The sequence below is a fragment of the Macrobrachium nipponense genome, chromosome 24 (assembly GCF_015104395.2).
Source record: "Macrobrachium nipponense isolate FS-2020 chromosome 24, ASM1510439v2, whole genome shotgun sequence".
Lineage (NCBI taxonomy): Eukaryota > Metazoa > Arthropoda > Malacostraca > Decapoda > Palaemonidae > Macrobrachium > Macrobrachium nipponense.
Genome location: NC_061091.1, coordinates 4112623 through 4136141, shown reverse-complemented (window position 1 = coordinate 4136141; position 23519 = coordinate 4112623). Strand labels below are relative to the sequence as shown.

The following is a 23519-nucleotide window of genomic DNA, read 5'->3' as shown; positions in this document are numbered from 1 at the left end:
CTCTCATCCGTCACCCCTTCCCACCCACGCAGTCACCCACACATTCTATGTAAGCCTGAATGCCTTTCTTTTTTTTTTCTCTCCCACCTCCCCTCCCCCGCCCCGACACACCAACAAACTATGCAAAAGGGCGCATGCTTAGAGCATCAGCACTCGCGTAGACAGTCTCCTAGCAACCATATGATGGCCACGTATATATGCCTGAGTTTGCTACCGAGCCGGGCACTCGCTAGCACGCACGCACCGCCAGACCTCACGTTCGTTCTCTTCCGTTGGGATCACTCGCTGCATCCGCTTAGGAGTAGTAGTTTACAAACCCGAATTCCGCTGAAAGTATCGGTTTTGACTGATTGATATTTACACTGTCCAGTGCTTTCTAATTTCAATTCGTCGAGTGTTACAAATGTGGGAATCCTGTGCGTGTTTTAGAACGTTTTAGTTTCGCATCGGTTGCAAGTTTGCTATACTGAACGGCGCCCCGAAAACAAAACCGATGACAGTTTGACACACGAAAGTCCATTTGGTGTAATGCCATAGCAACAACCAAGATTTATAACTTGGCTCCGTTGTCTCTTAACGAGTCTGAATACATCGGTCAGTTTCCTGAATGATCTGTTTAACGGAGGATTGTTATCTAAATTGCCTGGATTCTAAACATTATGACAAGAGGAACAATTGCTGTGAGACATACCTCTTCTCTGACTGTTGACCTTTCGAGAGGACAATACCTGTGATGTGTGCCTGCGTGTGGTAACCGTCCTCCCTCCCGCTGCTGGTGTTTTTAATTTCTGGAATATAAACACAAAAAATAGTTACTTTTTTTAGCAAAGGTAATAACTCTTTTGCACTGCATTATTTGTGATGAAAGCTCGTAGTTTTTATTTTTGTATGTTAGTTCTAAGAGTAACCTTTGCTCATTGTGGTTCATGTGCTTATTTTGAAATCGATGTATTGAATGAAACATTACCAGTGACTTTGATTGATGTCAGTATTACTGATAGATAAATCGACAAGTTAAACCAAATGCGAATGAAAGATACGAGAGTTCAGAATTGCCCGTTCAAATATTGACCGGTTGTCGCATGCATTAATATTATGCTCGGAATGTCAGCTAGTGGCAAGCTTGTGTTGATGAAACTGTTGGCTGATTTTTTATTGAATGTATCAGAAAGCATGTAGTTCAATTTTCATTGTGGTTCTTGTTATATTTGCAGGGTTTCGGTAGATCGTGATCTCATGACAGGCGAAACAATTACCTTTATTTATTTCCCTACGATGTCTTAGCGGCATGTATCAAAGATAGCCCCCTTATTCTGCATGGGTATTTAATATGTGTGTGGGGGTATAAGAAGATGGCTCGTGCATGAATGAAGCGAATAATGAGGTACTGCTTGGAGATAGTAAAGCAAAAATGCCGCAGCAGGCGAAAGATTTTGAAGGTGTTTAATGGAAAGAATAATGTGAACGAAAGCAAGGTGTTACCATGAGTGTAGATATGACTGATGATGGTGGGAGCTTACTGGTGAGACTTTTAAGTCAACTCTCGCCTAGGAATACGAAATAGTCTGAAGGTTTAATATGTACAATTGTACATGTTTTGAATCTTGATTTGACCTGTTTCTTTATCACGTCAAGTTTTGTCTTTGCTTGTGACGTTACGTGATAATATTCCAGTATCTGGTCGTTGCTTGCAATAATTTCTATTTGCTTTCATCTTGTAAGGTTTCCCCTTCTAAGCTCTTTACACTGCAATACTTCAAACTTTATGTTCTCTGTTGATAAATATACTTTGCCTTAGCTTATTATATTCTAACTTTATTGCCATGCCAATTAGTTATTTTGTCGTTGCTGCTTGTGATATTTCGTAACTGATCTAATGACATCACGTTGGCGTTACCTTGGTGTGTGTGTGTACTTTGGAACTTTCTACCCTTATCGAGTGCTGTTTCTTGAAGGTATTTTTCTCTATCTTTGCTTTAGTGCTATCTTGGAAGACCTTCAGTGTCAAGGCTGTTCTGCCTACAGTGTTTTTAAATGTTGATTTTTTTATACAGTTCCAGAGGTCCTTTATTCCTCACATTCTTGGACGGTGGAATAACCTCCCTTCAGAGGAAGTTGTGCACTGGAACTTGAGAAGTTCCAGTGGCGATGCACTGCATTGCTAACCTAATACAATTCTTACTTTTAATCTTATATTTTTATCGATTTATTTATTAATTTGGTCCTTCATTCTTATCTTTTGGTAAATGATATCTCTTCTTTCTGTATTTCCCTTTACTGCCTCTTACTTCTTTCTAATAAACACCATAATATTCTTTGGAAGCTTGAATTTTTCAAGTTAGTGGAACCCTCTGGTGGGTTAGTTCCATACTAGTACGGTTCGTCTTCTCAATAATAATAATAATAATAATAATAATAATAATAATAGAGAGCTCAAGAAGGAAACTGAAGGAATGATAACAGCGGCACAAGATCAGGCCCTAAGAACCAGATATGTTCAAAGAACGATAGACGGAAATAACATCTCTCCCATATGTAGGAAGTGCTATACAAAAAATGAGACCATAAACCACATAGCAAGCGAATGTCCGGCACTTGCACAGAACCAGTACAAAAAGAGGCATGATTCAGTGGCAAAAGCCTTCCACTGAAGCCTGTGCAAGAAACATCAGCTACCTTGTAGTAATAAGTGGTACGAGCACCAACCTGAAGGAATGATAGAAAAAGATCAGGCAAAGATCCTCTGGGACTATGGTATCGGAACAGATAGGGTAATACGCGCAAATAGACCAGACGTGACGTTGATTGACAAAGTCAAGAAGAAAGTATCACTCATTGATGTCGCAATACCATGGGACACTAGAGTTGAAGAGAAAGAGAGGGAAAAAATGGATAAGTATCAAGACCTGAAAATAGAAATAAGAAGGATATGGGATATGCTAGTGGAATTGTACCCATAATCATAGGAGCACTAGGTACGATCCCAAGATCCTTGAAAAGGAATCTGGAAAAACTAGAGGCCGAAGTAGCTCCAGGACTCATGCAGAAGAGTGTGATCCTAGAAACGGCGCACATAGTAAGAAAAGTGATGGACTCCCAAGGAGGCAGGACCCAACCCGGAACCCCAAACTATAAATACCACCCAGTCGAATTGGAGGACTGTGATAAAGCTCACAAAATAATAATAATAATGATATAAAAACCTGCAGGCTGCTGTGTTTGTTTTGTGCTCCTATACTGATAACATTATTTTGACCTTTCATATCGTGATGTCTTGACTTTGTGAAGAACGACGGTCCCAAAATGTCTCGGAATGTATTCAGAAAACGTTCAGAATGACCGAGCTTCATTTTAAACGTAAGTCACCTCATTCAGGGGGACCATATTTGGAAAACGATCCGAGAATTATCTATCGTGTGCAGTTTATTGTCATTCTCTTCAGTGTAACTGGGAAAAGTCAAGTATATCCTAACCAGACCACTGAGCTGATGAACACCTCTCCCAGGGCTGGGCTGGCCCGAAGGGTTAGATTTTTTTTTCTTTTTTTTTTTTTTTTTACGTGGCTAGGAGCTTAACCAGACCACTGAGCTGAATAACATCTCTCCTAGGGCTGGCCCGAAGGGTTAGATCTGTATCTACTTGGCTAAGAACCAATTGGCTACTTAGCGACGTGTCCTAGTAGCTTATTGTGGGATCCGAGCCACAGTCTATCGAGAAGTGCATTTATAATCACCAGAAATAAATTCCTCTGATTCCCACCGGAAAACGAGCATTTCCTGCTGTTTGTGAAAGAAAACGAGAATGACGTAAGGTGGTTGGGTAACTTCGCTAATACTTCTTGGTATTATTTAACAAGACCGGTTAGTGCGCAGAGTATTTTAGCAATTATGCTAAACGTGTTGACGGAGTTTAGCAACTGGATCATTAATCTGGCAATATGAAGAATATTATCGGAGTGAGGCTTTAGATTTTTCCTGTCATTTAAAACTTTAATTTGGCTGAATGATGGGAAATGGAAGTTGCTGCCTCTCTCTCTCTCTCCTACCTGCTTTAATCCCCTCGGGCGTGAATGCGCCCAAATCTGGCTAAATCGGGGACCTATTGCAACAAGTTGGAAACAAGTTTGTTAGGTTAATTTTGACGCTGTTTCGTATCTAGTGCAGCATTTCGGTTCCATTAAAAACGAGTGATTTCCAGGTCTGTGGAAAGAGAGAGAGAGAGAGAATTTTCCAGCTTTGAGGTGATATTTTTAATAATAGAAAAATAGCAGGAATTTTCTCGACGTCTGCGTCGGTCGCTTGGCTGCTTTCAGCTCCAAATAGGAATTTATTCTTGGCTTTTGTCGCGTCCAGAGTACAAAAAGCTTTGCTTTCAAAACACATTTAAATGTTTTATATATTTATTTTCTTATAATTTTAGATACTGCTTTTTTTTACACGAACCGGGAAGTATACTTGCATAAGTTACTGTTTTTTCTCTCTCTCTTTTTAACACAAAACGGGAAGTATACTTAATTGCAACTGTGATGCGCTTTCTGTTTTGTTATTATTTTTTTTTTCAAGAACCTTTTATCGTTTTCCTATGAACTCGTAATGGAAAAGCGTACGTAGCTTCATCGGTATAGTTTTTATTTTCGTTTTTTTCAGGTAACTAGAAGAATCATATCGTTTTTAAGTACGCTCGCTAATTTCCTGTTTCGTATCATTCTAAGCCATTAATTTTTATTTTTATATCGTATTTATTTCAGACTCATAGCTTATTCGAGGAGTAAGTCTGCAAATTAATTTGTTCTTGCTGTTGTTCTTGTTGGGGGACTAGGAAAGGTCTATGGAAGAGCCTAAAAAGTTCTGAAAAAGGTGTTTCGCGTCTAGTTAAAGATACAGGGATTTTTTGATGGGATATTAATGATTTATTTACTAGAATGAAAACGTAAAAAAAAAGTATTGTGCGTGTTAAACAGTACAGAACAATTATTTCTAATAATATATATAAGCGTATTTGTGTTATAATTTCCGTTGGTGAAACAACGCTCTATTTGACCATAGATTTTAGCCCTCGCCCCGAGTAAGCTGGAGGTCCGATCACACCTCGTTCCTTACACTTTTGCACTGGTATAGACTCGATAGCAGTTTCAGTGAAGGGGGTGAATGAAAAAAACATACAGCCACAATTAAATTCTGCATGTAACGTATTCAATCAAACTTGTGACCAAGCGCCTCAGTGGCGTGGTTGGTATGGTGTTGGCATTCCACCTCGGTGGTCGCGGGTTCGATCCTCGGCCATTCCATTGAGGAGTGAGTGATGTGTATTTCTGGTGATAGAAGTTCACTCTCGACGTGGTTCGGAAGTCACGTAAAGCCGTTGGTCGCGTTGCTGAATAACCACTGGTTCCCTGCAACGTAAAAACACCATACAAGCAAGCAAACTTGTGACCATCTGTGGAACCGTTGATTTCGTTCTTGCAACATCATTGACAGCTTGAACAATCCCACGCGACTTAATCCTCTGATCATGGAGCCTACATTGAGTCTAAATATACTGCAGAATGGGTCTAAATACAGACGGTTTGCAATTCAAGGCATTGTTTCCGAACTGAGTTTTTTTTTTGGAACAATTTTATCGTTGAACTGTTTCTGGATATAGCTACAGTTTTTTTTTTCAGTAGTTTCTCGATTGTATTGCACAGTGGGTGAAATAAACCGGTAACGTATTACGTTATTAATAACGAATTTATGCAATTATTAATAGGCGGCTATTCAGTGTTCACAGATGTTATTGCGTAAGAAAAAAATAAAATTGGCGAATTTTGGATATTTGTTTACACGACTTGCTAATGAACGGTATATTTCAGTTTTAATCTGTTTTTAATTATCGGCAATTTGGGTCGTCAAAAATAATCCACTTTTTTTTTTTTAATTCATTCCTGGTTAGGACGCAAAATGCAAGAAAGTGTCTATGCAATTATCAATGAATTTGATGTTTTTCATTCATTACTAGAGCATAGAAATTGAGTGTTAAATATTGTCTGGGCTTCTCACCTGAGCATAGGGGGGGCTAGTGCCGTCAGTGCACCTCATGCGGTGCACTGTAGGCATTACTTAAGGTTCATTACAGCATCCCCTTTTCGTTCCTTTTACTGTACCTCCTTTCATATTTTCTTTCTTCCGTCTTACTTTCCACTCTATCCTAACAAGTTACTCGCAGTGCAACTGCTTTGAGATTTTCCTCCTGTTACGCCTTTCAAACCTTTCTACCGTCAGTTTCCGTTTCAGCGCTGAATGACCTCATAGGTGCCAGTGCTTGGCCTTTGGCCAAAATTTTGTTTGTGTATGATAAATATTTATTTTTTCTCTTATTCTCTGTTATCATTCATTCGTCATTTTCTCTGGTCTCCGTTTTCTCTTTTTCATTCAGGTGTGTTAGTGAGCCTTTTAAATCTCTGCTTATGTGAATGAAGAATCGACTGGTTTTTAGTAGCTAATAATGATGATGAAAAATAGGACGAAAACAAGGCGTGATCCGACCTCCATCCTACTGAGAACGCGCGGTAACATCTACCATCAAATAGAGCGTTGTTTCACCAACGAAAATTAAGAGTAAATACGCCATATTTTCTTCGAAATTATTTTTCTATGCTGCTTAACAGGCACCTTATTTATTTTTTTTCTTTTTTACATTTTCTTGAAGTCAACGAAGAACAGGGAAAAAGAAAAGGAAGAAAGCTGTTAACAGAGAGGGAGGGAGAGAGAGACTGTTTACCAACAAGTTATATACAGCTAGTAAGAGATGACGAAAGACTTGGAGAGATCGTCGTATATTTTGGGGACCTTTTGTCTCGTCACTTGCCGGATATATTTAGATGCTGTTTGTGTTACTAATAGTAATGATCGATCATGTTTGGCTGCGTGCAGACTTGTGTGAATACATTGTAATGCGAATTGAATGTGTAATATGTATGCGTATGTATTTGTATTTGCAAGTGATTTTGGATGTATGAGTTTTCATACGCACGCATATATATTTCGACTAAAAAAAAAGAACCCTTCGGTTAACATATATGAAAATATATTAATTCCGAGGCAGAGCGAATTAGATATTAAAGAAAATTTGTAGCTTAATGCGTTTATATGAATCACGGTAACGTGATATGACAATATATATATATATATATATATATATATATATATATATATATATATATATATATATGTGTGTGTGTGATGTGTGTTTGTTTTTTTTTTTCTTTCTTTTTTTGTACTGGTAATCTTAGGCACTAAGATATGTTTAATTAGATTGTATTCCACATAGGAAAATGAAAAATACTTTTATTTTTTTGGTTTTTTAGAAAATGCCCGACAGTTTCGTCCTACAATGGACACCTCTTCTTGGAGGACGAAACTGTTGGGCATTTCCTAAGAAAACTCTTCATTTTCGTATGTGGGATACAACTGAATATATATATATATATATATATATATATATATATATATATATATATATATATATATGTGTGTGTGTGTGTGTGTGTGTGTGCGTGTGCGTGAGATTTCCCCAAATTTCTAAACCCCTCCTGACGAAGGCGCTGAAGGTCCTCCTCTCTCCACAGGCGTGACAAGATGCCCGAACAGAGCAACGACTACAGGGTGGTGGTGTTCGGCGCCGGGGGCGTGGGCAAGTCCTCCCTCGTGCTGAGGTTCGTCAAGGGCACCTTCAGGGAGTCCTACATACCCACCATAGAGGACACCTACAGACAGGTGAGTAATGGTGACAACATTGGAAACTATTCTCATTTCATTTTGGTGGCAGTGTCGTTTTTTCTCTGTTGTTTTGCTTGATTGGGCACGTGCTACGCTGCGATGGAACACGGCACTGCCCATCATGTCGCTGGGGTGGACAAACAGGCTTCCCACCCGTGGCGGACAAACAGGTTTTTTGGAGGATGGATGTTGTGTCATATCTCTCCTAAGCACCCGGGGCTGACAGACAGGTTTGCAGGAGGAGGGAGGTTGTGTCATGTCTCCCCTACCCACCCAGGGCGGACAAAAAGGTTTGCAGGAGGAGGGAGGTGCGTGTCGTGTCCCCCCTAACCTCCCGATCCCCCTGCCTACCCCGCGCCCCCACCTGCAGAGGACAAACAGGTTTGCATGAAGATGGAGGTTGTGTCATGTCTCCCCTACCCTCCCGATCCCCTACCTACCCCAGTCCCCACCAGGGGCGAACAAACAGGTTTGCACGAGGAGGGCGGATGTGTCATGTCTCCCCTAACCCCCGATCCCTGCATACGACGTTCCCACCCTGGGCGGACAAACAAGTTTGCACGAGGAGAGTGGACAATGACATTTCATGTCTCCCCTACAGTGACCTTTGGGAGTACAAACTAGATCCAGTTAGATTTTACTATTATTATTATTGTTAAAAAATATCCACAATTATATATTAAAAATATATTTCTATGTGAAAATATATTTACATAGAAATATATTTTTAATATATAAATGTGGATATTTTTTAACAATTTGTTTTCACGAAACTGTGAATGTCTTAACATTATTATTTTTATTATTATTATTATTAGAAGTAGGCACCTGTCCTTGTGAAATGAAAAATGAAATGAAAAGGAAAAAGCGATGGAATAGACACTGAATTTTGATGAAATGGAGATCGTACCTTCCTTCTTGGAAAGAGAATGTTTGGATGAAGTTGAAATTTAATTATCGTGTGAACTCTGAGTCGGTCCTGATGAAGATCGTATTTTTTTATTTTTTATTTTTTTATGAAGTTCAGTGTCTATGCCATCGCTTTCTTTTTATTTATTTATTTTTTTATTTATTCTTATTTCACAAAGACAGGTCCCTACTTCTAATATAGTATAATATAATAATAATAATAAAATCCAAAGGTCACTGTAGGGAAGACATGACATGTCATTGTCCACTCTCTTCTCGCGCAAACCTGTTTGTCCGCCCCGGTGGAGGTGGGCTACGCTGGGGAATAGGGAGGGTAGGGGAGACATGAGGCAATCCCCCTCCTCGTGCAAGCCTGTTTGTCTGCCCTGGGTGGGTAGGGGAGACATGACACAACCTCACTCCAGCAAACCTGTTTGTCCACCCCGGGTGGGCAGGTGACATGACACAACCTCCCTCCGCCAGCAAACCTGTTTGTCCACCCCGGGTGGGTAGGGGGACATGACTGTTTGGTGCGCAAGTTCTCTATGAACGAACAATGATGGATGTGTTGTACCTGTGCCCAATCGCTGGGACCTCTGAGGTCAGTCAGTGCTGAAAGGGTAAATTGAGATTGAAAAGGTTTGAAAGGCGTAACAGGAGGAAAACCTCAATACAGTTGCTCAGTGAAACAACTGTTAGAGAGGGTGGACAGTAAGGCGGAAGAAAGATAATATGAAAGGAGTTACAGTAAAAGGAATGAAAGAGGTTGCAGCTAGGGGCCTAAGGAACTCGTCGAAGAACCTTAGGTAATGCCTGCAGTGCACCGCATGAGGTGGACTGATGGCGCTACTACCTCCTTGTGGGGACTTTCCCTCTGATTCATACCCAGTCTGATTGCATTTTCCATGCCCTATTCATGAAGTCTCTGCCCTCCTGTTGTATACAACTATATTCATACCCAGTCTTCTTTGTTAACCGGCATTTATACCCCGTCTGTCAAGTTACGTATAAGCCAGTCATAATACCAAGTCGATACCCCTGGGGTACTACCGAGTCATGCCGTGCCCTTACCCACTTGTTTTATTGCAGTCATACCCTGTATACTGTAACATGGCTTCATTGTTAAACCATGTTTATCTCAACACTTCGTCCCAATTATTATAGTTAATAATATACTATTACGATTCAGTCATTTTTTTACGTAACAAGTCATTGATATCAGTCGTTAATACGGTCCAGTCTCGTTTAATATGACAGCTCATTCATAGTACAATCACTATTACGGTCTAGTGAAGTTTAAAGTAACAATTCATTCATAGTCAATATTACGGTCCAGACATGTTTAATGAAACAATGCAGTTCATCATTGTTTGTCTATTCATATGTAATGTAACAGTTCATAAACAATTCAGTCAATATTGTGGCTTCGCGGTGTTTAATATGACAGCACATTCATATTGTAGTAGTTGTTATCGACTAGTCATGTTTCATATAACAACTCATTCGTATTACCTCCGTAGGAGCTGGGTAGTGCCGTCAGTATGAGGTGCACTGTAGGCATTACTTAAGGCTCTTTGCAGCACGCCTTCGGCCCCTAGCTGCAACCACTAAAATTCCTTTTACTGTACCGCCTTTCATATTCTCTTTCTTCAACCTTACTTTCCTCCCTCTCTAACACATGATTCTCAGTGCAACTGCTTCGATGGTTTCCTCCTGTCTTCACCTTTCAAACCTTTACTACTGTCAATTTCCATTTGAGCGCTGAATGACCTCATAGGCCTAAATTCTATATTCAGCTTAACTCATTCATAGTACGGTCCAGTCATGTATAGTGTAACAATAACACGGGACCATCATTGCTCCCTAGAGCTTTCAAGTCTCTTGGTAGCAATAGCGTTGATATATTTAATGCATGTCGCTTTTTTCACACGGGATCGATACTTCCTTTGTTGCTCGATTTGGACGTCGCCTCGAGACAGTCGGTAATAAATATTGCCACAGAGCTCGGTCTTTCCCACGAGAATATTCTGTTGTGAGAGAGAATATAAAGCGACTGGCCGTGGGAAGGAATAAACAAAGCATTTACTTTCAATTATTAATTTCCCGCTCGAAGTATATTCTCAGTCACCAAAAAGGATAAAATGGCGGTATTCATCGATCGAGAACATGAAAACAACTTCGAAAATGTATACTCCAGGATTTTACGCCTAGAATCACCAATTACCAAAATATATTGACCTATTTATTTATCAATAATAAAATGCATTAATATACCACAAAGGAATGAAGGTTTTTGTTACTGGTCCTTAGAATGTATTTCGAGCCGTAAAACCGTGAGGGAAATCGTGTATTTCGACTTTTCGAGCCGTAAAAGCGTGAGAGAAATGAGCTGGAACTGTGAATAGAATACGCTGGCAAGCCTTACTACTCCCTCTAATGGCATTTCTCCCCTCCCCCCAACCCCCTTTTAGGGCGTGGTGCATAGGAACTTCTGTTCATAAATGCCATGTACTCCAGGGGAGTACATAAATTTGTTCATAAATGGCATGTACTTAGAGGGAGTACGTGGGGAGAGGGGATATGTAGCTACCAATCGTAGCCACTCTCTTCCCCATCCCTCAACTACCACTCCATCCACCCGTTCCCCCCCTATCCCTAAAGTGCTCTCTCTTGCTCCGTTTCCCCGAGTGTTTGCCCCGTGTGTCGAGCACTGAGGCAAATAAAGCGTAAGTCAATAGAGTTGCAGTTGGAAAGGGGGGGGGGGGACATACTTTCTTCCTCCGTTTTTTAATTCAATGTCCCTCTCTCGAAGCGGAATGTTGGGGGAGGAGGGTTTTGTAGGGGGGCAGAGGGAGATCGTGGATGGTTGAACTGGAAGACAAAGGCCACGCTTCACTGTTTAATTTCGTGAATTACGTCATTTTTAAGTGTGGCATTTACGTAATACATGGCAACTTTAGATGGTATCGGAGACCTCTCGCGCTTGTGTGTGTGTGGATGGATAGCCTATTGAATGATATATATATATATTATATATATATATATATATATATATATATATATATCTATATATATATATATATATATTACAGTATTTTTCCAAAGTCGGTTGCTATCGAGACAAGGAGGATTTTGTGTTCGACTGGGTGTGTGCCGTTGTTCTTGGCTTTTGAGACTATCGTACGTCAGTATTTCTTGTGTATGAATTTGAGTATGTCAGTTTTAAATCGTGACTGAATACCGGTATTGCTAGCAACTTATTTTTTGGTCGCTTACTACCGAAAGGGATGTTATTTACATATAAATCACCCGAAGGCCTCTTTGGTATTGATTGGCTCTCATATTGCTGATATCGCCCTCCTCCCTTGGTAGCATTAATATCAAACTTTATCCTGGTGCAGCCAATTAAGTTTTGCAGATTGTGTAACGAGTACGAAAGAGAAGGACAGGAAGCACGTTAGCTTTATTGCGAGAGGAATATTGTGTAAATGTTGCTTGTACAAGTTGTGTTTATTAGGCTATGCAATGTTAGTACTAACTTTACTAAGTGAGTCGTAAACTGCAGCTTTCATACAATGATTTCCTGCACACATGCAAGTCTTTTAACGCCTCTCCCACTCTTACAGGTGATCAGCTGCAACAAGAACATCTGCACCCTTCAGATAACGGACACGACGGGTTCCCACCAGTTCCCGGCCATGCAGCGGCTCTCCATCAGCAAGGGCCACGCCTTCATCCTCGTCTACTCCATCACCAGCCGCCAGAGCCTGGAGGAGCTCCGCCCCATCTGGGAGGTCATCAGAGAGATCAAGGGCAACGAGCACGAGAACCCCCTCATGCTGGTGGGCAACAAGTGTGACGAGAGCGACGCCAGGGAGGTGCAGACCTCGTACGGGGAGGCACAGGCCAAAGCCTGGAAGTGTAACTTCATGGAGACCTCGGCCAAGACGAACCACAACGTGAAGGAGCTCTTCCAGGAGCTGCTGAACATGGAGAAGAACAGAAATATGTCGCTGCAGCTCGACGGCAAGAAGAACAAGTCCCAAAAGGGTACCAGAAAGATAAAAGAGAAGTGTCTTCTCATGTGAGTGGGAAAGCTGTTGGCCGCCTGCGCGTCCGTGTGTCTGTGTGGTTGCTGTAAGACTTCCTCTGACTGTGATGATCAAATTGTCCTGTTGACGTGAATGCCAAAAATAAAAAAAAAACGTTTGTAACTGGTGCCACGGCCAGCATTCGCCCCCCGTGGCCACTGTGGAACTGAATCCTCTATTGCGTAATATATAAATGGATGGAGCTCACAATGCGCTTCATCGCACCAAGTGTAAATGGGAGGCGGATTGGTCAGTGATACTGTCTTATGTCACACACGATGCAAAGAGAGCGGTCACAAACCTTTGTCTTGTTCACACATACACACACAGAGTTCAACGTGTCATAATATTCTCAGCACAATGTTAATGGCAATATCCATGCATAATGTTAGGCTCCTCTGTTGTTGTGTAACTGGTTCCCCCCCCGGCTTTTGGCTGGCTGTGGGTTCGTTCAGCTGGAGGCCCGCCCGCCATCATTGTTGGGCGGGATCCCCGGGAACAACAACTGCCTCACCAAAGTCACCAGCGAACCGGTCACACCACAGACGACCCACCAAAATGACTTATTTCTGCAAACGGGTCACCCTGGTGGTGATTGTGTGTACCTGTTGGTTTATAAATAGAATTGCTAGTCTTATTACTCTTTCTTCCACAGGGACCAGAAGATTACTTTGCACAGTTTCCCTGTAATGTTATAGGTCTTGTACTGTACAGTATTGTCGACCCTGTAGCCTGTAACAGCAAGCGTGTTCTTTAAAGCTTCCGTTCGAAGTCCGAGAGTATGTGAAGCTATTCATTCCATCTCTGTCTGATCCAACAAAGTCTAGTATATGATAAAAAGATTTTAACATTCTATGTCCGAGTTTAACGGGAAGCATTTTATTTGCTGTTCTTGTAAATGAATTTTTGCATAAGGTTTCCTTTATCGCATTCCAATGGCAACGATATTTAGCATTCGTGGACATTTTTTTTATTGTATAGATATAAACATAGTTTCCTGTTTTATTAAGGGAAGAAGAATCCGTGATAGATATTAGTTGTTTTTAGGTCCGAAAGAGAGCTTGCTGAAGCTGTCTTTCCGAATCCCTCAAGCTTTTCTGAGCACTTCGAGTAGCAGAATGTGATCATTAGACCAATTCCTCCAGCAATTCAAACAGTCACATCAAATTAGTCTCATCTGCTGTGAGAAACTATAAAAAAAAGAGATGAATACACAATTTAGATATTTGGCAGATCGAAATCAATATGAATTACCGTATTTGTCATTCACTACGAAGAATTATCATACAATTCTCCCAAGTTTTGTTACAGGAGAATGCTTTCACGAAGTTACAAAATTCAAAGTGTAATCGGCAACTCTCCATCTACTATATTCAGGTGCCAATTAGTGGAAAAGACCTTTTTGGGGGTTTCCGACTCGTAGAGATCTTTTTTAAACATATAAGAGTGAGATCTTGTGATTTTTAAACATTTTTTGTGAGACCTCGTCTTTTGTATCCATAATCTCATACAGTTAGCCTGATAAAAATTAAGCATGCTTTTTTTCAAAACCAATAAACACCAGTTAGTTCACAACCGTTGGTGAGATAAAAATAAAATAGTTTTTTTTTATACATGTAGTCGTGGATCATTATGGGGGTTCGTTAATTAAAGTTCTCAACTGTTCGATGTTCACCTGAAAAACTGTCATGGGAATTATTTTACCAAAGAATCTCAAAATGAAAAACTAAAAAAAGTAAATTCTCATACGTTCGTTTTGGTATGGACCTGAGAATGTCCACAAAATAATGAACACTGCATTTCGTGAGAAAATTCTTGCATTAGGGAAAATGTTTCTATCCGACGATAAACGCATGAAATTGTTATTCACTGGGAAAAATTAATAATATATTTCCTAAAGCGGAAATCTAAATCTAGATTAAAGAGGTACGAATCCTCAGTTCATAATTACGTAACTTTTGGGACTAGCTTTTGAAGACATCGGGCTCAAATATCGAATCTTTTGAAAGACGTCGTTAACAGTCGACTGATGTATAAATATTAAACATTTAATTTGAAAGGCTTAATCAGATATTCCCAAATTAGGCTGTCATGTTGTCCGTTTCATTCTGTAAATATATGGGCACTTATGGATGCCCTGTTTTTACATATGCATTGCATAATATTACCTTTTTCAATACTTTATTTCCAGAGGTTGTGGATAGAGAAGATTGTGTGAGTCAAGCAGCCGAATACGAGAGACCGTGTTTGTATTTAATCTCTCAGTGTTGTGTTGTATAATATTATCGTGGTCACTACAACAACAAACAATACTTAAGTATACATATGTAGACATAATATTCCGTAAGTTTTTTTATTATTATTAGCTTCAGCTGTCAAACTGATGTAGACTGAGGGATAAAAAAAGATTTCCTTTTCCAGACAGACACATTCCGTGCTTACGTAGAGAGGACGTACTACTAACTAACCATTAAGATCTGACAAATTCCTTTGCTTTGTATCTTAGAATTGTGATACCATAGGACTGATCATGGTGTGTATGTATGCACGCTTTCTTTATTTGTGTATAATATCTTAACTACTAAGATTCCTTTTTTTCAGGAAGAAGTATTATAAAAAACAAAAAGAATCCTTTTTGAAAATATGTACTAGAAAACGTAGCGTATCTGTATGTATCTGTGTATAGACTCTCGTGTGTGTATATATATAGGTACGTACACGGTATGCGCTCGTATATATTTATATATATGTGGCATTTGCCATGACAAAAAATCAAACGCGAAGCTCTCCAATCTAAGAAAATATAAAACGATATAATAAGAAAGAAATCCCAGAATCCCAGCAGTTTGTATAGTACTATATAGGGTCATACGTGACGAGGGCGAGTTCTAGTAGCCCGAAACCACATTTCGATCTTAGCTGACAACCCAGTAGAATGTGCCCAAGGAGATGCGGTTCCATCGACTGTACCTACCCACCTTCGCCGTAACGCCTCAAATCCCTGTTGATATGAGGAGTTAAAAAGCTCATTTTATTTTCATTTTAATTCAGAGATATTTCCCTTTCGTATAAAATCGACTTCAGTTTGCTAACGGGTCTTTAAACATTATTTTTTCCTTTTATCCGTATCCGTAAAACCTAAGGAAATTATAGTTTTTTTAAGTCTATTTCAAACTGACTTTCACATTCTTCTTTGAAGGTGGTTAACCCGTCTCGTGCTCCTGACCTGCGTCGAGGAAGCCATAGAACAGGTCATCTTTAATTAGGTTATTAACAGCCATTATTATATTTGGCTATTATAGGTAGCACCAGCACTGTGTCCGATTAAGACAACAGCCATCCCCTCCTCTTCCTCCCCCACCCTTACCCCTACCCGACTCCGAAGCACGGCCTTTGTTGGGCGTTGTTGAGGAATATACAGTTAATTATCTCCCATGGTTCTTCCTGTTTCTCACACGCATGCGCACGTGTGTTTGTGTGAATATATATATATATAAATATATTATAATATATATTGACTTCAAAACAAAACTTATGGTTGATTTCGATAGTCTCATGTCAGAATGGAACCCCTTACTTTGGGACCCTTTACCGAGCATAATGGATAATAGGGCCTTGTATCGAGCATAATGGTAATAGGGCCTCGTATCGAGCATAATGTATAATAGGGCCTTGCACGGAGCATAATCACGACAAAACTCACGTCCATTCCAATCAGAAGGTGATGAAGTGGCCGGACCTTCCCTTCTACGTTATTCATTCCTTTGAAGTGTTGCAGGAAGAAGGGCTTTGGCGTGTTGTCGTCGCACTCAGAATTGTAGCTACTAAATCCGTGTTCCGTAATCGTCAGGAAATTGAAATTAAAATGGTAGATCTTTCAAAGCCACGCGGGCTTCCGCAGATCGTCGTGAGAGCCTTTGGGTGACATTCTCCAGCGGGATCTCAGCTTCTCTTGAATTGCTAGAGTTTAGTTCGCTACTTCTTCTTCTTATTCTTCTTCTACCCCAGTCATCCACGCATAGATACAAAAGACCTAGAGGAACATCCGGAGCGTTTTAGGATTTAGCAATTCGTATTAGCTTCGATTCAGATGTTTGTCATAAATTGCATGTAACTTAGTCTATTTATACTGCCGAATCCTTTGCGAGACAATTTTATATCCAGATGTGAGAGAGAGAGAGAGAAAGCGATGATTGGCGGTTGCGTGATTATCTGTTCAAGAATTTCACATAGAAGACCCCAGGCAGGACCTAAAATCTTCTGGTGTTGGTAGATAATCACAACAAGCTTTAGAGAAATCAGTCAGTTAAATGCACTATAGAATAATCTCTGTTCCAAGATGCTCGGATGTGGCAACGCTGCTCCAGTACATCCGTGATCGGTTGTGGCAACACTGTTCCAGCATCCTCCTCCTCCTCCTTGCCATATGCTTGGATGTTTTTAGCGTCCTTGCTTTCGCCCCCTATTACTGCACTGCACCCATGATGGCAGCTGAAGTACTTCCACAGAGAGGAAATTGGGAGCTGAAAACGTGGCCAAAAGCTTCGTCAGGCAGGTAACAGATGTGGTCGTCTCTTCGCTGATACCTACTAGACTCATTTAGTGCTGACTTGCAAAGGGACTGATGCCAAATAGCATTCTTCGTATCGTTTCAGGTCATTTCATTCGTGCAAAATAATGTGTTGTGTTATATTTCACTTGTGTTTCTTAAAACATCACTTTCGTAGCGTCAAAAGTTTTATGTAAGATTGACCTTAAAACTTACCTGTTTCGTTTCCATCCGTCAAATGTGGTCGTACGTAATTACTTGTGCAGTTTTGGACAAATTCGCATCACGTCGAAGTTACTTTTGTGCATGCGAGCTAAAAGTGTGATTTGTTAACGCAAAGTAAGTTCGCAGATTCCAAAAGAATTGTCCAGCGCCTCAGCGGCGTGGTTGGTATCGTATTAGCGTCCCACCTCGGTGGTCGCGGGTTCGATTCTCGGCCATTCCATTGAGGAGTGAGAGATGTGTATTTCTGGTGATAGAAGTTCACTCTCGACGTGGTTCGGAAGTCACGTAAAGCCGTTGGTCCCGTTGCTGAATAACCACTAGTTCCATGCAACGTAAAAACGCCATACAAACAAAAAACAAAACAATTGTCCCATATTCGGAGTTTAGCCAGAGTGCAAAGGAAATGTCTCATTCATACCGATAAAATTTAAAAGAATCCTTTTGTAATAATAGCGCGCGATCGATTAAATTCTCCAGTAAGAATTGACTCGTAAATATGATTTCATAAAAGTTTCCTGAGATGTCTTTGAAATCGTTCGTCTTGATAAGCTGACGAAAGCGAAGAAGATGATGATCAGGTTTCTTAAGATATCTACTTTGTGTAGCAGTTTTTCGTAACTGTTCCTCATTGATGTTTTATACAAGACTATTATAAAAAATTATATATTAATTTCCCTTTTCTTGATGCAGTAAAACTCCAGACACAATATACATATACGAACGTTCCAACTCTCCAGTTTTACTAGAGCATAACCCAATATATATATAATATCGAGTCAAAAAACCTAGAATTAATTTGATTGTAACTTTATATATAATATCGAGTCAAAAAAAACCTAGAATTAACTGGATTGTAACGTTATACATAATATCGAGTCGAAAAACCTAGAATTAACTGGATTGTAACTTTATATATAATAACGAGTCAAAAAAAACCATACACGATCGCTTTTTGTTATTTGCGTTCGTTCGCCAACTGTCAAATAATTACCTGTCTCACATTTATAGTTTTTCCTTGTCATTTGCAAGTATATTACTCTTGGATGCTGTCTGGTTGTTCAGTTTAGCTGTTAAAAAGAAAAAAAAAAAAGGGGGCGAAATGCCGTTCACATACAAACGGTACATCATTACCTGTATGTTACTTGTATCAGTAACTTCTCATACTACGGCCTGTACCGGCAACATCTGGTGTTGCAGGCTGACCTGGCGACATCTCATGTTGCATGGTGACCTGGCGACATCTTAAGTTGCAGGCTGGCCTGGCGACATCTCATGTTGCAGGTTGACCTGGCGACATCTCATGTTGCATGGTGACCTGGCATCATCTCATGTTGCAGGCTGACCTGGCGACATCTCATGTTGCAGGCTGACCTGGCGACATCTCATGTTGCAGGCTGACCTGGCGACATCTCATGTTGCAGGCTGACCTGGCGACATCTCATGTTGCAGGCTGACCTGGCGACATCTCATGTTGCATGGTGACCTGGCGACATCTCATGTTGCATGGTGCCCTGGCATTATCTGATGTTGCAGGCTGACCTGGTGACATCTCATGTTGCAGGCTGACCTGGCATCATCATGTTGCAGCCTGACCTGGTGACATCTGATGTTAACCTACTGGCGACTTCTAATGGTTGCTCTGTGGCCTCCATCGAGTAACGCAGCTTTCGCTCATTACTCGAGGAAGTAAATACATATATATACACACCTACAAGCAAAGGGGGAAATGATTCAGGAACTTTCACTTGTTGCTTTCACCCTTACTTTCACCCTTACGAGAACAAACCAAAAAAAAAAAACTATACAGGAAAACTGTATAACATTGAAGCCTTGCGTTTTTATCTGAGGAAATTTTTAATATCGGATCATTTCCTGTCGTTGGTTTTACTGCAAAATCATGTGAGAGATTCATCAGAATTTGTCGGGTTTTTTTATTTGTTTAATTTTGTATTTTGTTTTTACACTTTTCCCATTTGCCAAAGAATGACAACGAATAGACACTTACTATGAAGAACCTTGATGCTTCCATTATTCAAAGATCTTTTCGAATATTTTGAAACAAGTTCTCTATGTTTTCAAGTTCATGATGTAACACGAAATATGATTTAAAATATATATATATATAGTAAATATATAATCTCTTAACAAATTTTGAAGAATCTCAGTGTGTCAATGAAAATTTGATATAGTCAAAGGTTCGTTTATCAACGTATTGTGTTGTATTTTATTGTATTCATTGATGTATCGGTCGCCTGGACCCAAGTGCTGTATGAATTATCGCCTTATATTTCTTTAGTTGTCATCATGTATTTATTTATTTATTTATTTTTGTTGACACGTAGAATTACGTTGCAATCTCCTTATCAGGTCTTGATGTTCCGAAGCATTGACACTTCAACTTTTAAAAAGCAAGAAATGATAAAAAAAAAAAAGTTGTTGATATCTTTTCCTCATTTGTAGGATTTCTCGTCGACCTGACTGACACGTTCTGAACATGTTTGAGATGATAAAAAACAGAAAAAATAATTATCCTTTTCGTGTGAAAAGTTGTAAATAGGCATTTGATGTATAGAACAGCTTAAGATTCGTCATGTTATTATTCATAGCCGAAGATTTTCCTCGTCTTTCCTTAATTCTCGATTTTCAAACAAAACAAAACATAAAAAATTTGAAACAGTTCCGTTATTTTCTATCGCCAAACCTCACCAAGGTATTGTGAATGTATTTTTTAAAAACCTGAGAGCTTTCTTCGGTAAGTCTTCGTTTTCCGTATGATAATAAAAACAATAAACTCGCCTGTTTCATGGGATACTGTTCTATAGTTGTTTAAAGGCATGCCAAAATTGGTCTGTAACCGCTTCGAGAAAGTCTGTGGGTATACGTACATGAATGCTTTCGCTCCATGATCTAATTCCTTATAAGACGGCAAACTATTTTGCCTTATTCAGAGAACGTTAAAAGATCAGTCACTTTCAGAATCAGCTTTTCATGACAAAACAAGAGCATTCTCTGTCCCTCCACCCACAAGGTTTTCGTGCAGTGGACATATCTCTTAACCTGTAGCCAAAGTCTGAACGAAGTTTGGCATCGCTCTGTAGAACAGAGTCACCGTAGAAGGGTGTTTGTGAGTGGCCGTTCCGTTGTATTACTCTGCGTCATTTTTTTTATTATTTTATATACATGCCATTGTATAACTACATGATAACTGATACGATAAATAATAATAATTATTGTGATGCTAATAACGAACGGATTATTGTTATTAATCAATCTACGTTTTGTACTTCATTTGAAGTCACTTGGGGCTCTGATGTAAATACAATGAGATGGAACTTTGGCTTGAATGGACGGGGGGAAGGTCTGTCTATACGGAAGGCTAGCATCGAAAAACCAAAATCATTTTTATCGAGTGTAAAACTGGATATAAAAATCCAAGAGCTTAAGGGTTAATTCAACATTAATGGAAACATTATTTTCTGAAGATCCGCCAGTGTCTGACATTATCTTGCGTGAAATGTTTACAGGGATACAAAAATATTTAAAAAGTTGGCAGTGTGATGAGTTTAAAGGATCTGAAAATATTTAAAAAGCTGATATTTAAAGATGATGGGAGGGTTTAGTAATTTTTCAATTGTTAATTTTTACATTTGAAAGAAGAATAAATAAAAATAAACGCCAGATTTTCACTTGATGTAGTGGACATACGTTAAAAAAAAATTTTTTTGTTTCGAAGTCCTCTTAAAAACCTTTTGTTGCGTAGGACTTGTGATTGGCATCAGAACTGGGTCTGGACTATGGCAAAAGTTTTCATTTTTTTTTTTTTTTTTTTTTTAAGGCAGTTGGTCATTTTGGGATACTAAAAAATAATTTAAAAGTTGGTTGCTTGTAAGTATGGAAAAGAGAAGACCTATAAATTTGATTTAATAAGAATTTTTAATTCTGAAAGCTTCAAAAGGTGTTTTTTTTTTTTATTTTTTTTTTTTTTCAATTTTGAGACGAGGTTTTTCGATGTTATGCCGGAATGTATAAATTTACCCTTATGGCGGCTCGCTTTTGTATTATTTTTTTTTTTATTTTCCTCACCTTAAACGACAGAGGAATAGAAAAAAAATGAAAGCGAGAGCAAGAGAGAGAGAGAGAGAGAAAGATTGGGGGAACATGGTCGGTTGGAATTTCTAATTCACAAATCTTATATAAATATTTCTGGTATACAGTATCTTCAACATCAAAATAAATACACAGTAAAAGATTGACCTTGTTTTTCTATCCCCTCGCAAATGAACCGATGAATTTTTCTTTAGTCCAGGAACTAAAATAAGTAAATAAGGCTCCAAGTCTCAAAAAAAAAAAAAAAATACAGGCTCTAGCTCTCAAAAAAAAAAAACAGGTTCCTAAGTCTCAAAAAACCAATGGAATCCTTCACGTCTTGTTGGTGCTATCTGGAAGTAAGGGAAATGTCAAGATCTGGATGCCTGCTGGAATAATAAAAAGTGTCTTCCAGCATTCCCGCTGTGGAGTGAGATATCAAAACAAAAGCCAAGCATTCTGTACACAATGTGGGCCTCATCTTTCATGTCTGCTGAGAAATATGTAGATAAAATTTACGAGGCTAATTGTTTATAAAATCGCTAGATTGGACGATTTGCCAAAACTCCGATATGCATAAGGAACTGGCAATGGACTGTTGGTAAGTTGAACGACGGACAACTTGAATAACTCATAAGATAAATAGCGCTGTTATTAATAGGAAAGTTGGACTAATTTCATTAGAGACAAGTAACGTTAAAGACAACAAAAGCATCATGCTCATCAGAAATGGACGATTTCAAATTTATCCATAGAATACTAATGGTTGAAACTATCTGGCAGTGAGTAGTATAGAGCAGATTCGTTTCCATGTTTCGGGGTCATTGACTGGCTTAAGTTTTTCATTTTTCTGAGCGAGCAGTTTGCTATTGTGTGTCTTGCCGTACTTGTGTTTGTTTTCTGTGACTTGTTGTAAATATAAGAATCTTCACGAAGACTGACTTTCAAATACAGTAAGACAGAGGAAAAGGCCGCGAATGAGACACCAAGCACGAGTGTTGTGAATTTACCAGGATTTCTGGCTGTCTTGACTCAGTATATAAATACATTAAATACACCCTTATATCTTGACGATGATTAGATCATGATCATGACAACGAGAAGCCACTACCTTCGTAAACGACTACCGGCTTACCGTGTGAATATGTGTGTGTATGTAAGGTATACCATCGTCCAAAGTAGGCCTACGCTAGCCTAGTCTAACAACTCTGTAGTGGACACGAGGCTTTTGTGCATGATGCTTTAAACATCAAATGATGAATGATTTCTAGGGAGGTCACTGAATGATGGCATAGAGCACCTATGCCCAAGAATATTGACAAATGGAAGAGGGATTATGCATATTAGATGACTCAGTGACGTAGTAGCTGCTATACCATCAGTGTGGGTATGCCTAGGCGGGGCCAAGGTATCAATTGTAGGTGAGGTAAGTAAGTGAGACAGTTCTCATAGTTTAGTTGATCATTTAATTATTTTGGAGATACATTTTAAGAACCTACTAGTATAGTATTAATCCTAGATTACGGTAAGTCTACTAGGCCTACGCATTAAACGTTTAATAATAATTAGAGAGTACTAGAACTAGACCATATATAGGAAATCTATACATATATTGTATATATATATGTGTTCACCATAGCTATGCGTCATATATATGGAGTTACATGCATATATAATCACAATTATTTGTGAGTGTATGTATATATGCATTCACATGTGTAATGTATAAGCATTCATGTATATATGTACGCTCAAATGCGCTCACTCACACTATCTAATCTACTGTACATGTACAGTAGATTATGCATGTGTTTAATAAATTCCCTATGGTACTAATGCAAGTTCCGATTCAGTTGAACGTAAGCTTTATTTGATAGATTTCAGCGTGCGAATACATCCTGG

The 23519-nt window shown here is 39.3% G+C and overlaps 1 protein-coding gene across 1 annotated transcript; it reads left to right on the top strand.

Annotated features, from left to right (window-relative positions):
- The first annotated feature begins 233 nt into the window (after positions 1–233).
- Positions 234–21781, top strand: LOC135205121 (GTP-binding protein Di-Ras2-like). The gene is made up of 3 exons (XM_064235474.1): positions 234–830; positions 7607–7754; positions 12293–21781. The coding sequence occupies exons 2-3, from the start codon at positions 7617–7619 to the stop codon at positions 12752–12754; spliced, it is 600 nt and encodes a 199-aa protein (XP_064091544.1). The 5' UTR covers positions 234–830; positions 7607–7616; the 3' UTR covers positions 12755–21781.
- Positions 21782–23519: the final 1738 nt, after the last annotated feature.

Excerpts from the sequence above, each read along its gene's own strand:
- LOC135205121 (XM_064235474.1), top strand. The coding sequence starts at position 7,617 with ATGCCCGAACAGAGCAACGACTACAGGGTGGTGGTGTTCGGCGCCGGG. Across the intron at positions 7,755-12,292 it reads TAGAGGACACCTACAGACAG|GTGATCAGCTGCAACAAGAA; the intron begins GTGAGTAATGGT and ends CCACTCTTACAG.